The sequence below is a fragment of the Drosophila mojavensis genome, unplaced genomic scaffold (assembly GCF_018153725.1).
Source record: "Drosophila mojavensis isolate 15081-1352.22 unplaced genomic scaffold, ASM1815372v1 contig_231, whole genome shotgun sequence".
In the NCBI taxonomy this organism is placed as follows: Eukaryota; Metazoa; Arthropoda; class Insecta; order Diptera; family Drosophilidae; genus Drosophila; species Drosophila mojavensis.
This window is the reverse complement of record NW_025318772.1, coordinates 2340706-2359207: the sequence shown is the minus strand read 5'-3', so window position 1 is coordinate 2359207 and position 18502 is coordinate 2340706. Positions and strand designations below refer to the sequence as shown.

Here is an 18502-nt window from a genome sequence, read left to right as displayed (position 1 = left end):
GGCCAAGCAGGCGGCATAAATTAGGCTCAGCCCAGCCATAATTTTTGGCACACTCAGCGAATATCTATGAATTCGTTTGTTTGTACTTTTGTTGAATGCGTTTTTTGGATACAATTGAACCGAAATAAACACAGACACACGCGCGCGAAACACACACACACCCACAGACAGAGTTGGAGTCTCTCTTACATCGCGCACAACCGACAGCGCAAACACCTCGCGATCAACTGAATCGAGCTGGCCCAGCCGCAAGCCGCAAGCCAAGTTAAGTCTAGCTGGCTCTATGCGAGCAGATGATGCGACGAGTTTTCCAACAACAAGAAGAAGAGCGAGCAGCAGAAGAGCGACAAGTGCAGCAAGTGGCAGGAAAATGAAGAAAATGCGCCCCAACAAAGTCTGGGTCAAAAGAATGCAGCAGCAGCAGCCGCAGCAGCCGCGCAGCTAAGCTTTTATCCTGCTTCATAGCTAAAACTTAGATAACATACATATATGACAGATATTTTGATAAAACAAAGAGACCGTTAAAGCTTTGTTTATGGCCTTATAATGAAAGCAATTCAAAAGAAATGAAATGAATTGAAATAAAATGAAATGGAAATGTAAAGAAATGAAAGAAGGAAGACTAGCCCAAAAGGCAACAACAGAGAAGGCAACAACAACAGCAAAATGGCAATAGACTTTGTAATAATAAAAACAATAAACAGCCAAACTTATTAACATAAACATGCAGTAGAAGAAGAAGAAATGGCAGTGCCAGCAGAAGATGAGGAAGCCAAAGTGCTTAGGCGGAGAGTGCACGACGAGGGAATACCCTATAGAAGAAGTATTTTAAGTTTGTAACTGAAATGAGAGATCGAAATGTGTCAGATTTCTAGGTTCTGTGCTTATATTGAATACTAAATTCACCAAGCCAGTATACTCTCTTTCGATACAAAAACAATGTATATAGGTAAAATAAATGTTTCTGATATGTGCGTATACTAAATGGGTTGTATATAAATTCTATTGCCTAGAGCTTCAATGCATTTCGAGTTTGGCGCAAAAGAACAAATTAACATCGATAATTATCGATAATTATCGAACACCAAAAAGGAATTGGGCTGCTTATGAAATATGCGAATATGAATTTATTCAAGTCAAATGCCACAATGCTTAGCTTTAAGATTGCTTGAATTCAGAGCTACAAACTTGCTCACTCTGTTCAATTGATAGGCAAAGTTTTGTTCGAAATCGATTTTTATCGATATTTGTAATTAATATTCATAACTACTATTAATAATCATTATCCTTGTAGATAGATGTAAGAGGAAAGAAGAAAACGTTCACAAAGCGAATACTGGATCTCCTCAGTTACAGTGCCAATATGCCCCAGCTTACGCAATTCGCCTAGGGTATGGGCCATACAGTGCGCAAGGTGCGCTTGATGAGCTACTGTGCCCAGCGTTCACGTTAGCCGACTTGGCCATTAACACGCCCCATTCTCAGTTGTTTAGCGCGTCGAGCTTCAACCAAGCGCAGCTGCTGCTGCTTTCTGCAGATCAGAAATCAAACGAAGAAGAAGCAGACGAAGATAAGAGAGGTAAACACAACAATGCGATAAGCTAAAGCGTATGCCACCCCGCCAAGCCGATGCTCAGGCTGGAGTCGAGCCTAGTGAAGAGGCGTCCTAACGGTGCTGGTCATAGCCGGAGCTGAAGATGGGCTGTTGCTGTGGCTGTGGCTGGAGATGGGCTCCACAGAATGCAAAAGCGAATGGGCCGAACAAAAGCGAATAGCAACAATAACAACAAAAGGCTGATCTCTAGATCAAAACCGAACAACAACAACAACGGCTTGTGGCTAATAGCCTTTGCATAACACCTGAGTGGAGCCGATGTGCCAGCCAGTGAAGCGGGGCAGGGCAGGGCAGGGCAGGGCAGGGCTGGGCAGGTGGGGCCTGAGGGACAAGCTGCAAGCGTCGTCCGCCCAGCGGTCTGGAAAATTGGCGCGTGCAGAGGCTCCTATACTTGCGGTTAGCTGGAAAAAGTACTTCATATATATGCTATATGTCTATATGCTAATAGCGAGGGCAGCTCAAGCAGTTGCTGGGTTGCTGTGCGGCTGTCGAAGTGAAAGCAGGAAATCGTCTCAGTCCAACCAAAGTCTAAAGCTAATTCAACTATGCATATCATCAAAATTGGATTACGATTTTGCCCCATTCAATCTGTGAGCTGCTTCAGTCCCCAAAAACTTGCTTTTTGCGCTTTGAATGATTTGTGAATGATGCAACCCAACTGCACATTTGATATGCTTTGTTAAGTGCCTATGGGTTGCAGCAGGAGGCATGGATTGTGTTTGAATTATGTAACTAGAACTATTACTGAGTGAAGTGGATCGAAGTCTAAGATTTGCATAACTGAAAAAAGGCAGACCGATGTAGAGTTAATCAAATAAAATGGAATATTCAAAAGCTTTAATGACATGAAACTTATATGAAATTTAAATGTATTTTCGCGAAATTTTGACCAACTAAGTTGTTTATAATGCCATCAAAAGACATGACAATAGACAGTTGAAGAAATCTGCTTCAAATTATTCGTCAGCTGTATAGAAATGAATGGAAGTGGAGTTAATACAATATGTATTGCGCTATGGTCAAATGAAATACATACATATATTCACATATATATATCTATATATATGTGCCTATATAAATTTGTTGATTTGTCGCTCGAGGTCATGTATTGGGTTACTATTTCTAATCAATAATAGCAGAGTTTAAATGAAGATGATTACAAATAATAACCTTGACCTTGACAACTTGACAATAGCTTAAAGCTGCAAAAAGTTGCCAAAATTCAAATCTAATACTAAATTTGTTAAATTTCTTGAGTAACTCGCCAATCTATTATCAATTCACTCTTTATCTGTTTATTTGTCTTACACGCTCTATCTCCCTATCTCTCTCTCTTATTTCACTTTCTCTCTCATTTCCTCTCTAGTTTTCTTTGTTCTATCTCTTACTGTATGTATCCCTATATCTTTTTTGTCTATATTTTTCTATCTAATTATTTGAAGATCTCATTTGTATTTCTCTCTCTTCCTCTTCTTATTCATAGAGAAATCTCTTTCTCTATACATCTCCTTCTTTCTCTCAGAATCTTTCTATCTATTGTCTTGCTGTCTCATTCGCTCTACCTCTCTCTCTGCCCTTTCTTTACTCTCTCTCTCTCTCCACTGTCACTCCCTTTCTTATTCTCTCTCTTTGTCTCTTTCAAAGTTTCTTCTCGTACTTTCTCTATCTCTTTCCCTATATTTTTACGCCCATGTTTCACTATATCTATCTCAATTTCATAATATTCGCAGTCTGCATAAGATCCCTCCTCTTCAAGTATTCCCGCATTCTGGAACTCCATTAGTTAATCAAACAAGTCTTTCCATAGTTCAACTAAAATTCACAATACCCCATTCACAATAGTTTACATTATGTAATCTACATTCATCGATAATATGTAAATTCGAAGCAAATAATTTAGTTCATAAATTCATAAACTTTGTATATTGTTCGATTCAATCAATAGTATATATATTAAGAGTATCATAATCTGGACAGGTGTCGTCTTTTGCAGCAACTAGTTTTTTTTTCTTTTCCTACGCTGGGTGGCTCATGAATTTTGGCCACTTTCTTATCCAGTTTATGCGTCTATTCAAAAAACCAAAAAAAAAAAAGAAGCGTTAAAAATGAGATTAAAGACAAGCGCAACAATGAACTATAGATGGCGCCAGCTGCAGTGGTAGCTGTCATCGCTAAGCCAATACGCAAACCAAACAGAAAGCTTTCTATCGCTTTATATTCTCTACGGTGAACTGCAAAATGATGACAATGAAATTGACGGCGTACGAGACGAGAAACAGCCAAAAGGCGTTGTCCAAATTGAAGAGGCCCAAAATGGAGAACTTCAGATTGTCCAGGGGCCACATCAGCAGCGGCGTCGGCAGCGCAGCCTGCAAGCATCAGTAAGAAGTCTGAGCTGAGCTGAGGAATTCACAAAAAATTGAGCTGAAACGCACCTGCTCCTCGGTCAACTGCTCTGGCACATAGCACTGCTCCAGGCTACGACTGCGCAGCTTCCTGTGTTGCTCCTGACACATTTGCGTGGCCAGGATGAGGGCGTAGAGCTGAATGGCGACAATCGCACAATAGTTCGATATGGTCAGGGGGATGCCGTGCCGCTCCACAAAGTACGACATGTAGGCGTACATGTTGGCCAGAATGTTGATGAAGTTGCCAATGACCAGCAGGAAGATGCCCAGTTGCAGGACGCTGACGAAGTCGTCGCAGACCCGCAACAGACGCCTCTCGCGTCGCAGGAGTCGACGCTGTTGGCACGCTGCATCCGGCTGCTGCCATTGCCACTCCAGCTGCTGCATGCAGCCCAGCAGGAGGAGCAGCGCACCGAAGACGCCGTTGCCGAAGACGCTGCTCATGTGCTGCACATAGAGCTGGATGCCGTACGCCAGCAGCTGCAGCCAGGGCAGCCGCGCGGCGTTCTGCTGCAGGAAGGGCACGTTGCAGAGCAGCTCGTACAGCGACAGCAGCAGCTTGGCCCACATCAGCAGCGTGGCCGGTCAGCTGAGCGTGTGCCGGCGCTGCAGGCGCGCCAGCCCGTTCAGCAGCCGGGCCAGGCGGCGGCGCTGCCAGACGTGGGCGCCCAGCAGAGCCAGCGATATGGTAACATCGCCGGCCATCGTGGCCAGCGCGATGTGCTTGAACAGGGTCGAGTGCTTCACGTTGGTCGCCTCGTAGAGGGCCAGGCTCTGGCGCAGCAGCAGCGGCGACAGCGCCAACAGACCGAGCCAGTGCAGCCAGGCGCTGGCCGTCACCAGGCGGCGACAGCGGGCGCCACGCCCCCAACTAAAGCTGAGCGGCGCCAGACCCAGCGCCTGCCACAGGCGCAACAGCAGCAGGAGGCACAGCGCACCGAAGTGTGGCAAACGCGGCATGTTGAATGCAACTGAAAGAGGCGCGTGGCAGTTGCAAGCGCAAAACCAAGTTATATAAATGCACTTACCGCCCCATGCCCCTTCCAGTGATTATGAGCATTCAAGCTGGGCCACGGCTGACTGTTAAAAATCTAACCACAGCTATAAACGTTGCTCGCGCAACACGTTATCGCGTCCCAGCGGCATTAGCGCAATTCCAGATAAGTGTGACAACAAAAACTCTATCGTTAAAGAAAAACAATGAAAGCAAAATATAGCGATCGATAGGTAGTAGTTACATATACTAAATATGCTCTATAAAGAAGACAATTAAATGAGTTTCGATATGTGAACACAGATACAGATACAGATACATATACAGATACAGATACAGATACAGATACAGATACAGATACAGATACAGATACAGATACAGATACAGATACAGATACAGATACAGATACAGATACAGATACAGATACAGATACAGATACAGATACAGATACAGATACAGATACAGATACAGATACAGATACAGATACAGATACAGATACAGATACAGATACAGATACAGATACAGATACAGATACAGATACAGATACAGATACAGATACAGATACAGATACAGATACAGATACAGATACAGATACAGATACAGATACAGATACAGATACAGATACAGATACAGATACAGATACAGATACAGATACAGATACAGATACAGATACAGATACAGATACAGATACAGATACAGATACAGATACAGATACAGATACAGATACAGATACAGATACAGATACAGATACAGATACAGATACAGATACAGATACAGATACAGATACAGATACAGATACAGATACAGATACAGATACAGATACAGATACAGATACAGATACAGATACAGATACAGATACAGATACAGATACAGATACAGATACAGATACAGATACAGATACAGATACAGATACAGATACAGATACAGATACAGATACAGATACAGATACAGATACAGATACAGATACAGATACAGATACAGATACAGATACAGATACAGATACAGATACAGATACAGATACAGATACAGATACAGATACAGATACAGATACAGATACAGATACAGATACAGATACAGATACAGATACAGATACAGATACAGATACAGATACAGATACAGATACAGATACAGATACAGATACAGATACAGATACAGATACAGATACAGATACAGATACAGATACAGATACAGATACAGATACAGATACAGATACAGATACAGATACAGATACAGATACAGATACAGATACAGATACAGATACAGATACAGATACAGATACAGATACAGATACAGATACAGATACAGATACAGATACAGATACAGATACAGATACAGATACAGATACAGATACAGATACAGATACAGATACAGATACAGATACAGATACAGATACAGATACAGATACAGATACAGATACAGATACAGATACAGATACAGATACAGATACAGATACAGATACAGATACAGATACAGATACAGATACAGATACAGATACAGATACAGATACAGATACAGATACAGATACAGATACAGATACAGATACAGATACAGATACAGATACAGATACAGATACAGATACAGATACAGATACAGATACAGATACAGATACAGATACAGATACAGATACAGATACAGATACAGATACAGATTATATCGTACATGTAGTACTCATTTATTAAAATAATTATTATTTTTTAATTATTATTTTTCGGTTTGACGCGCAAATTAAAAGTTTTAGTTAATGTGGACATAAAATTGGGCATTTCCTTCATCTGGTTGAGCGCCTCGTTCTTCGTGTTCGATTGATACTCGTAGGCGACCTTGCGATTGACTGCGGTCAGCAGACGCAGCAGATCCACGCCCTCCGGCCGGCTGGCCTCATTGCTGGCAGCCGAGTCGAGCACCTGACAGAGACTCTGGATGAACCAGGAGCCGACCTCAACATTGCGGAACGAGTAGAATCCTGGAAATTGGAGTCCAGTCTTTAGATATTGAATTTTATTTCTATGATTCGGTTTACTCACTCTCGAAGGTTGAGTAGAAGGCCAGCATATCCGCCGTGCTGGGTATGGCATAGGTGATGGGCTGTGCTGTGGGTGCTGCAGCTGGAGCCAGCTCCCTGGTCATGACCACGATGCCGGAGTACTCCACGGCCCGTTCCACATTGTCGCCGCGACAGGCTTGTATGAAGAAGAGCTTTGGCTTGTTCACCAGGGTCTTGCAGCTGTCGCCCAGAAAGGGATTCCACAGACGTTCAACGGGATACGCCATGTCCTAGAAGCAAATTTTATATCCAATAGAGATCTCTGTGGCGACCAATCTGAGACATACCTTGGCATAGACCTTGCCCTCATCGCCGTGCGACATGACGACGAGAGCGAAACAGTCATTTTGACTGTGATCCTCGCGTGCCACTGCAACCGAATGGAATTTCCGATAAAAGTCATTATCATATATTAATATACACATACTTATTTATATAAATAGAACAGGCATTACTCACCCTCTCTGAGCAAGTCGTTGATTTCGGCGAAGGTTAGATCGTTATAGGTGCGCACATCGAACCCATAGCCGAGCAGAGATTTCTGTATCGCGTCGCGATCCCGTTCGGTGCCCACGCGCTGCTTGTGTCCCTTGACATCCTTATGATTGAGGATCAGGGCAATGCCGGCACGTGGACAATTCTCGTAGGTATCCTCGGTCGTCGGTCTGGAGATGATGATTCGGCTCAGATCCGCCTCTGACGTGGGCGTACTAACGACTTTCGTAGCATCCGCTTTGTCTTTCTTGTGCTTGTTATTTTTGCCGAAATTGAGCGAAAAGTCCGTATCGTCCATGTCCGTCGTGTACGCGATCCAGCTAGTGACTAATGGCCAAAGCTCTCGCCTCAATTCTAATGCTGCCAGCTGTGCTTATCTTATCAATGCGCTTCTTATCACCTTCAAAGCTCGCTCCAACACACGCGACTCGGCTCCTCTCCCCCAAACTCTTTGGTATCTAACTGTTGATTAGCCTGCTTCAAGGGAAGTTCTCTTCATTGCCGGCAATTGGCAGCTAATAGAATGAGTTTTTCAGCTGCAAGCAGACAATTAGATTTAGGCAACGAGTCACGCCCACAAATGAGAAATTTTGGGGGCCCTTCATCCCGCAGTTGTCGTCAATGGGCGCGCTCTTGACATTGCTCATGGAAATTACAAACATCCGCCAGCTCGGTCCTGCTCCACAACCTTGGCTATTAATGTGTTTTCCATAAATCGCAATACGCAAAAGGGCAAAAGGAAAAAAAAAAAAAAAAAAAAAAAATAGGAAGACATCGAAGAAATGACGTTGAATATAGAGACACAGGACGCCAAAGTTCGCAACGCAATTCAAATTTTGCACGCACACAAAGCAACGGAAACCGGAAATGAGTATGGCACCCAAAGAGCACGAAAGTGTTTCGCCTCAGAGGACTCCATTGCAGTGGGCTTGTGTCAGTGTGGCGGCCGCCAGTACGCACGCAGTGCCCAATTGTCAGTGTACTGGCATCCAAAGGTACCGTTAGTGCGTTGCGTTCAAAGAGAGCGCTTCGCCTAAGAGAGTCGGCGCCGGCTAAGAGAGTGTGCGTGCGTGTGTGTTGCGCGCCGTGTGGAACGTGTGGCAAATGAAACAGTGCTGCAGGCCTGGCCATAGAAAAACTATTTTGGCTAATTAATAGGACTAGATTATTTTCATGGAATGCTTTTTTGTTGGTCAACAGGAGCTCTGGTTGGTTAATTTAATTATTACATTATTTTTCGTGCTGTAAAGCTTTGCAAACAAGGGCTAAATTGATATAATTAGATTAATTAAAACAATGCAGCTACTATTCTTAATGCGAAATTCCATTAGTTCAAGCAAAGAATTTTTGTCATTATTCCACATCTGCATTAATTCCATTTTCAATTGAATTTAATTATGGCTTTCCCATTATACGCTCAATTTCACAGTGCTTTAGTTTGATGCGACCGCAGACAAAAATCAAACCTTCCGTCGATGGCGATTGCCAATGCGATTGCATTGCAGAGAACAACAATCCAAATCAGCAGCATCAGCGATGGCAAGAAGAGAACATATACACGATAACAACAGCAGCATCATCTACATACGCACAGTGAGGCAAAATGGTTGTATTGCGAAGGTAGATTTAAATTAGCTTAAATATTTTAGAATTGCTTGAATAAAAATATTCAAAGAGATACTCATAATATTATGAGAGTGATTTATAGTTTTAATCATATTTATAAGATTAATTCTACTTATAACGATTTATTTCTTATTCTTCTACTGAACATTCTGCATGATAAAAATATTGGATTGCGTTATACGTTTTACTTAAAGTTAATATATGAAATATACAATATGAATATATCCCGTTCTACGTATACGCATTGAATTTGTATTATAAAGATTCTCTAATAATAATACAAACGCTTCACAAAATAAGAATAATATTGAATTTAAAGCATTAAAAGATATTCCTATTGCCCATGTAGCTATCGCATCCACAACATGCGCAGAGAGCCACTGTGCGACGCTGGCAGCGGTCGCAGCAGCAAGAGCAATAGCAACAGAAGCAGCGGCAGCAGCAATAGCAACAACTTAGTTTCATTTCCAGTTTTCAGTTGCGCGACGACTTGCATTGCGAGCGGACGTGTTGAAACGGTGCGGAAGCGAAGCGATTGTCAAAACTAAACAGAAAACATAGCGAACGTCGAGTTATTTCAGTGTGTTTGTGCGAGTGAGTGCAAGTGTATGAGTGGCTCGCGAATAATTTGCCTGCAGCACCCGATTCGTCCAAGCATTTGGGAGCTACTAGTGCCAGCCGTTTACTCCGCGCGCGGTACTTGTATTCATTTTAGCGTTTCTGTTGCTTTTTGATTAAAGGCCTCCCAGCTACAACAACAACAACAGCAACAGCTACATCAGCTGAAGAAAAAATACAAAAAGAAGAAAGAGAAAAAGAAAGGAAAGCAAAGCCAAACAAAACAAAGCTGTAACAACAACCGCAACAACAAGCAAGAAGTGTCTGTGTGCCAAGTGCTAGCTTTAAATTATTGTTGGTTGCGGCACTTTTTTGGAAATTAAATTATGTTAAGTGCATAAATCGTTCGTCGCATCAGCAGCGGCAGCCGCAGCAACAACAATAACAACAAAATAAGCAACAACGACAGCCGAAAAAGTGAAACGCCAAGGTGCAAGCACAAAGTATGTAAAAGAGTTGCACTCGACACTCATACACACACACACACACACACACACACACATGCACACAAGCAGACATACACGCATTCAATAAAATCAACATTCTTACATGTTGTGAGCATATGTGAGTATGTGTGAGTGTGTGTGTGTGTGAACATGTTTGTACATAATGAGCTGGTTTACCCCTCTATACATGTGAGCTACACGTATGAATGTGTTTGTGTGAATGTGAGTTTTGTATGCAAAACGTGTACAACAACAACAAATTAGGGTGGTGGTTGAGCGAATGACAAAAGGCAAAAACTCACAGCATAAACGAAATCAAATCAAAAGCAGCTCAACAGAAGAATAAAAATTCATACAAAAAAGAAAAGAAACAACAATGAAAAAAAAATGCCTGCACGCTTTTAGGCGAATGCCCGCCAAAGTGCAAAAAAGAGAGAACCGTAAAAAAAAGTTGGAGCCGTTAGCTTAGGATTGCCGAAGATGCAATACACTTGCTTAGATCTGATTTATGATTAATTACAATTTTATTGAACTCTATATTATTCCCAGTCTTCCATTCTGACGATTATATAAGAAGAAGATTATTATTAATTATTAATTCGCTCGATTTCTAGAAAATTCAATGTTAAGTATCGCTTGATATATACTATATGAAATAAATATATTTTGATCGACTATTTGAATATCCCATTTATTCAAGAAATTTTACATGGAGTTTTATATTAGTTTTATCTTAAAATTTTGATAATTTTTACATCGTTATATATATATATATATATATATATATATATATATATATATATATATATATATTTTTTTTATATATTTATATATTTTCAAATAACTGTTCTGTTACCTTTATTAATAACTTTATCAAATTTTAAAATTTATACATTAAAGAAAATATTTAAGAGAGAATATGGTATCAAGTTGGGCACCTTATCCAGGCAAAGTAGATTTAAATATCATATAACATATTTCTAATTAAATTTCCAGGATAAATTGCTTTATATACCTATCCATCCCCATCATATTCAACTATTTACTGATAAAATAATACTAGATAAAATACTGCTATTTTAGTATTTGCATAAGTAGGCATCTATCATTAAACGTCTCAGCATAGCCTGTAAGACAACAGTATTCCGTTATCTGGCCATTGTGTGACCAGTGTGACCAGCTGTCAACCGTTTCTACCTCTTCTTGAACGGTAAACCCTCTGCCGCAGCGGGACCAAGTTGAGTCGACAAATCTAATGAACTCCGAGACGGTGTTCAGAAATTACTGCACGCACCTTGCTCAACAAATATTTAACATACTTTATGACAGGCCCCAGTTGGCCAGAGGCATCCCAAGCATCCAGGTGGTTCAGGTGATTGTCCCAGAGGCAGTGGCTAGGTGCAAGGCGTAAAAAAAAAATAAAAAATATATTTATTTATGTTGCTTGTTGCTTGGCGGTGCCAGGCGCTTGGTGCAAAGGTTGCGCTTTTTGCCACACAACGACCCTTTATGCTCCCCGGGGGCAATTGGCCAGGCTGGTCGGATTCGCATTTTCGACGTTCTTTTTTTATGAACTTGGCTCTTATGAAATATGCAAGCTTTTAGATGCTTTGATAAGAGTGCTGTGAGAGAGCACGGTGAGGAGGGGCAGGAGGCTTAGGTGAATTGCCTTGGGACTGCTTTGATGTTGTGTGTGTGGGGGGCGATGCGGGCGACATGCAAACAAACATTAATTGTAACTGTAAATGGCGTGAACTGCTTGAATGGCTGAGTGAATGAATGAATGAATGAAATGGGCGCATGAATGACAGTCAAGTAGACGCGACTGCGGCAACTAAAAATTGCGTTAAATGGAGGCGGCAGCACCACCAGCAGCCACAGCAGCAGCAGCACCGCCAGCCGGCGACAATTTTGATGAACTTAACAAAACACTTGACAGCAACTGTGACAGGGCGAAGTGGCAACTGGCAAGGGGCAAGTGGAGCGGTGCGACGTTGGGGTGTTGGGGCCAGAGGCAAGCTGCTGTTTGGGGTGTGGGTTGAAAGACGAGCACAGTCCATGCCATCAACGAAATTATGACGCTAAATTGAACACGAAACGGCCATCGAGCCAAAGAGCAGAGCGAAGGCATGAACCATTCCTAGTTTCAAATCGAATAGAGGGGGTTTCATTTACCGCCCTAGCCCCTACCCCAAGCCCCTAACCCCTAACCTATCAAGCACATTTAACGCGCGAATGAACCAGCAACAGCAATCAGCGAAAGGGGAGGTTGGCGCTGGACAGTTAATGCCTCAGCCTGAAGTTCTGTTTGGGGTCGTCGCGCCATGGTAGCGGGTGTTGATAACAGCAGCAACAGCAGCAGCAGCAGCAGCGGTAGCCAACAGTTGAGCATAACAATAAAAGTCATAATAATAATAATAGACATAGAATTACGGAAATGATTTTTGGACTGATAGACAGACGGACAGGCAGGCAGGCAACAGAAAGGGGTAGCGCTTCACACGGCTATGTATAGACTTTAGCTGGGTGCGGATACGGATACGGGTCGGGCTGCTGTGGAGCTGCGGCTGTGTGGTTCTATGTCTGCTGCTGTCGCTAGTTAGTTGCCACCGCAAAAGCGGAAGGTGAAAATTAAGAAATTAGCGTGCAGAGCTGTCAAATCGAAAAATGGGGGTTGGAGCTGGAGACTCTGCGATGGGAGATGGGCGATGGGAGCTGCATGCAAATTGCCAGCCGCCGCTCACTTTAACTTAATTATATAATAAACGAGAAACTGAGGCAGAGAATGAGAGAGAAAAAGAGAGAGAGAGAGAGAGAGAGAGAGAGAGTGTGTGGCTTAAAGAGCAAGGTAGACAAAGTGAGAGAGAGAGAGAGAGACAGAGATAGCGATAAAAGCTGCTGCTGGTTTGCTTGGCTTTTGTAAATTAAATGAGCTGAATGCATTTAAGGCTTAAAAGCCGCAAATCAGCTCAAGCCAACGGCTTAGCGTACGACGCTGTCTTAAGTGAGTCAGCAGCCAGGCAGACATCGTGTCTGGGTAGAGAGGAGAAAAAAGAGACAGAAAAAGCACATATAATACCCAAACCACAATGCAATTATGCAGCACCACACCGACAAGGCAGACGGGCAGACGGGCAGACGGGCTGGCAGGCAGGCAGCGCAGCTTCCAGCCCAGCATAGCATAGCCAGAGACGACATCTTGTCAGCTGCTGAAAAATTGCAGGCCGTGAGTTGTGGTAGCGACAGGTTGCAAGGCGCACACAAATTACCCAGAGGCCAGCGTACCGGGAAAAACGTATAAAGCGCATTTAAATTTGCCATTTAAAGCCAGACAGAAGAGGCCTTAAGCCCCACCAGCGACCCACCGGCCGATTGTGGCACGATGAATGCAGCCAGTGGTCAGGCAGCATGCATTGCTGCGGCATTCTCTTCAGGTCGGCCAGGTTGAGGTGGTATGCATTGATGCGTATCCCTGATTAGTGAAGCCTACAATAGACCCGATTCCAGAATACCTGCATGCCCATTGTAGTTGACTTATCGCTGGGGCTTAACGGCGTTCTTAGCTCGACCCTGACATGAACGCACAATGTCCGCTTTAAAAAGGCTCTCTTTAAAAAAATGTAGAAAAAAAAAAAAAAAAAAAGCAGAATTTAAATTGTAATTTCCATTATATTCTTACTCATATTACAAAATATTCGAAATGTTTTTGTTTATTTTGATTCCATGGAAAAGTATTTCCATTTTCTGCATGAAAAGCGATATTTGATATGTATTCGGCATGCATAAAAATAATAAATTACAAACTTTTATGATTCATCATTTGAAGCTAGGCAATTAGCATATGTGGTCGCTGGTGATTGATTATTCTTTAATGTAAGCATGCTGTAGTCGAGAGCTCCCAACTAGGAGATACTCTGCATCCTGTGCATATCTATTCTAAAATTTAAATTCCTGAATTGTGTGAAAGTTAGGTATATAAATATCCATAATATTTAAAGACTGATCACAGGAAACAGGTCTGGGATTTTTGGATATTATGATCGATTATCATATTTAGGAAAATGGATTAAATGAATAGGAATAATCATATGATATGTACCGCTAAATACATTTCAATATGTAAATTCTCTAAGGATTTACAAGACTGCTACAGTCATACTAAGGAATAGATAATGCAACATTAAATCAGTCAAGCGTGCTTTTAAAAAAATATGTAAGTTCTATGGGGTCTGTCACATACATTTTCACAAAATCATATACACCGATTCCCCCGTTTTTTTTATGGGAATTCCATAATAAACCGCTGGGAAAATTAATGCAAGTTTTAATAAAATAAAATTCATCATCAATTCGTTAATAAAACATATATACATGCATATACAAATATATCTTTTTTTATAAAGAACTATAATCATTGAGGCTATTTTATTATTAATATACATGGAAAGCACTAAAAATAGTTTTTAAGATTTAATAATACTTTTATAATCTATAAGAAAATTAAACCAAGCTCAATTTAGCAATTTATAATAAGGAAAAGTATCCCGCTTATAAAACTTTTAGTTTTATCAAATGAAAGATCTCCAAGACAAGCAAATAGAGTTAACTTTTGTATACAAACAGTAAATGATATAAGTTCTGTTTTAGTTTGTTTATTTGTGTGTAAATGTTTCTGTTTAGCTTAGTTTGCTTTTAGTTGCCTATGGCTAGGAGATTAATGTCTTATTTGGTTGATCTTTTGTTTACATTAATGAATCGACTTATTTATCAATTTCCAATATACTTTCATCTTTGCGCAACCTTAAATAGCAGCCCGAATGCTTTTGAGTTTCAGCTTAAACGCTTTGGGCGCCTGCAAAAATGGCACAAAAAGAGGAAAAATTGATGGGCCCATCTATTGCGGGCTTTAACCAAAACAAGCCACATGACAGAACCGCACACATTCTTGTCCAGTGCTCAGCTGCCCTGTGCCCCGTGTCCTGCTGCCCTGCCAGTGTCCTGCTGTATCTGTTTACACAGCTTGCCCTTTCGCAGCCTGGCCCCAGTCTGGGGCACAAGCCGGACAGACTTCGAGTTATAGTGGATTGAGCGAACAGAGAGTTGGCCAATGTGCGCCCTGTGCCTGCGCTTCAATTTACGCCTAATCACAAAACGAGCTACTGCCTGGGCCACCCAGCGCTGGGAGCTGCCGTTCGCTCGGTGGTGGTTGGCCCTGCGGCTTTGCCCGGCTAGCCAAGCAGGCAGTCAGGCATCTGGTGGGTGACCTTTTAGCGGGGTCGAGGATTAACATTTGTTGCGCCTGCCGGACTCATTCATAAAAACGCACGCAACGAGACTTGGCTCGTCCACTCGTCCGCTCGTCCTTCGTCCGGCTGACCACTTCAAGTGCAAGGCTGCATGTCTCGCCGACTACGACGACGGCAATGCCTGCGGCTGCAGCTTGTATGTGCTCCATGCCAATGTCTTACCCTTACCCACGCCCACTAAGGCCAACCACCCACCGCCAACTACCGCACCGCCGCGTGGCTGGGCTTTTGTGCAGTTAAGTGCTTAGTTGCGTGTAACTTTACACTGTTTAACAAACTCGCTAACCGCATGGCTGGCGGGAGGCGTGGCCGCCTTTGACTAAATGTTGCACCAAGCACGAGCGTGTGTCATGTGTGCCAGGTGCAAATAGGGCAGCCAAGCAAACAGTAAGGATAATCGTGAACGTATATAGTTACTCTTACACGGTGGCTCTATGCCTTCTCTCTCTCACTTTCTCATTCGCCGCCTGTCTCTTTTGTTCTCTGCTTCTTTGTCTGCCTCTCGCTCTGGCACGCTTGTGTCGGCTTTTATTACAGTTTAACTGCTTGTCGAAAACTTTGCATATGTGTGGGTGCAAACAGGTGTATGTATATGTGTAGGTGTGGGTGTGTGTAGGTGTGGGTGTGTGTATATACAGTTAATTATTCTTCGTTTTCGAATTAACTCGTTAATTTTTATACGATTTTATAATGTGCCGCCTAATACCTTAAAAGCTTTTTAAGTATAATGTCTTTAGCCAAGAGCTAAAATTGATATTAAGAGAATTTTATTACTATAGCTAGACTTATTATTATTATAATCAAACTATACTTTTTACTCCGGCTTTTGTCTTTCATTTTTGTTGAAAAGAAATTGCTATTATTCATATATTTGTTCGCAATTGAAATTCTCAGAGTTAGTTTCGTAGTTTTGTTTTGCTTGGAGCTTATAGTACTTAAAAATAATTCATTATTTTATTAAAATTTCATTGGAATTAAAAATCTCCATTTTCAAAATTAGTTGCGTAGAGTTCTTATCATGCCAAAATACTATTTAATAATAATTCAATTTATTCGTATTACTCTGCCTTCTTTTTGCTTAATATTTTGTATTTCTTTGTAACTAAAAATCTCAATTCTCAGAATTAGTTTGGTTAGTTTCGTTTTCTTATCATGCCCATATAGCTTATACTACTTAATAATAATTCAATTTATATCTTTTGCTTTGCCTTTTTTAAATGCATTTCGAATTAAAAAACCCATGGAGCATTGCTGTTGCGGGCTGACTGACGACGGAATACTCTGTTAGCAGTACGAAAACTTTTGCCAATGCAGAGAAATCTGGCTCTATCTGCATAGATGATATCTATTCTCTTCGAGTTATTTATATAATATAAAGTGCATTTTTTAGTTACGATATCAACTATTCAGCTTTCTTAGATTGCAGAGTTGTCAATATGCTTAGTCAGTGCAGAGATATTGATACTGAGACTTATATTAGGATTTGATGTTGTTGCTGCCGCAGTTGCAATTCCTTGCAGCAGCAACAAATGCAACACATTCATATATATATATATGAGATGTGTTGCTCACCCCTCAGCCACAGTTTGCCGCTCTGTTGGCTGTAAAGTGTACAATATGTGCACTAGAGAGGGATATATAGAGTGAGAGAGAGAGAGAGATAGAGAAGGGGCAGAGGGAGGTAAAAATCGAGGAGTAGACGCTGCGTCTGGCTGCATGACAGGCATCGGAGCATCGAAGCATTGGAGCATCGAGTTGGTAGCCAGTAAACAAAAGCAAACATTGCGTGCCAAAAATTCCGGAAATTTTTAAAAGTCACAACATGTGTAAGTTGGATTTTTACACTGGCTTACACACACACACACACGCACACACACACACGTACAGACATACACTCTTCATTGTTGCTGCATGTACGTAGGTGGGCTACTGTGTGAATGCCACGCCCACTTTCTATCCTTGACGGCAACGCCATGTTTTGGAGTCTTAAGTGCTAAATTGAAATTCCGAAATTAAGTAATTTCTCCCAGGGGCAAGTTGTGCCGGATGCCGTTGTTCCGAGAGTGGGCGTGCGACAGTGTTGTAAAACAGCGCACATAAAACTACAAAGACCCAACAGACGATTACAACAATGAATAGCACTAATAGTTTGTACTAGTGTATGTAGTCAAGACATAAAAAAAAACTGGTAAATTCCCGCATACACAGCATCTACAACATCCACATACACACACACACATACAGCATCTTCGGCAGCCGCAGCAAAACAAGCTGTAAAAATTATAAGGAAATGGCCAGAACATAAACAACAACACAGCCACTGTCTGTGTGTGTGTGTGTGTTGGAGACATGCCGCAATGAAAGCCGAGCTTGGACGAACGGCACAGAATCACATCATTTACGCATAAGACGATAAAGTTGCAAAAAATTTGGTTTTCTGGAAATTTAAGACGCTTGCTTGGGCTTTTATTATGTACATTGTCCTGAAACACTTGACTCGAAATCTTTGAATTGTTTACTTGTTTCGTTATTTATGTATATAACTATTATTTGGCTTACATTTCTAGTGCACACTGTACAGATATTGAAATTGATGAGAGATTGAATGATATAGCATTTGCTTGTCACATCCTTAGCAACCTGGTCTGTGAATGATATGAGGGCAAAGCCTTCGTTTGGATTTCCTTTGGCCTGTCAAGCATTTACATTTCTCTTCTTCGACTTTGGCCAACGTTTTTCAATTTCGCCGATGAAGCAGCAAAAAGTGGAGAGTGGAGTGGAAATATATATATATATAGTAGCTGTAGAGCTGGGAAATCGCACAGCCACAGCCTGGATGGAAGTAGGAGTATGTGGGGAGGGTATAGCTGCGGCAATGTTTCCGGAACTGGCTGCCAAGAAAAACTTAAACACTGCTTGCATTTTTCATATGACACGACGACTATTTATT

General features: G+C 41.7%; 3 protein-coding genes across 20 annotated transcripts in view; 1 reads left to right on the top strand and 2 right to left on the bottom strand.

Annotated features, from left to right (window-relative positions):
• Positions 1-3548: 3548 nt before the first annotated feature.
• On the bottom strand, positions 3549-5298 carry LOC6574708 (putative gustatory receptor 89a). The gene is given in 3 exon segments (XM_002000703.4): positions 3549-3984; positions 4051-4994; positions 5052-5298. Coding segments are annotated over 2 exon segments (1098 nt in total). The 5' UTR covers positions 4984-4994; positions 5052-5298; the 3' UTR covers positions 3549-3819.
• A 1380-nt stretch (positions 5299-6678) lies between these two features.
• Positions 6679-7892, bottom strand: LOC6574706 (caspase-7). Its single transcript, XM_015167613.3, has 4 exons — positions 7521-7892; positions 7349-7431; positions 7042-7291; positions 6679-6980 (listed from the first exon to the last, which is right to left on the bottom strand). Exons 1-4 carry the CDS (start codon positions 7852-7854, stop codon positions 6712-6714), a joined length of 936 nt encoding a protein of 311 aa, XP_015023099.1. The 5' UTR covers positions 7855-7892; the 3' UTR covers positions 6679-6711.
• A 1749-nt stretch (positions 7893-9641) lies between these two features.
• The window catches only part of LOC6574703 (collagen alpha chain CG42342), a 77921-nt gene continuing 69060 nt past the window's right edge, over positions 9642-18502 (top strand). For 15 of the 18 annotated variants that reach the window (XM_032729779.2, XM_032729776.2, XM_015167611.3 and 12 more), the window contains exon 1: positions 9642-10243. The gene's annotated coding sequence lies outside the window, so the exon portion shown is untranslated. The remainder of the gene's footprint in view (positions 10244-18502) is intronic. The other 3 variants (XM_032729786.2, XM_032729782.2, XM_002000698.4) reach the window with 1 other exon arrangement.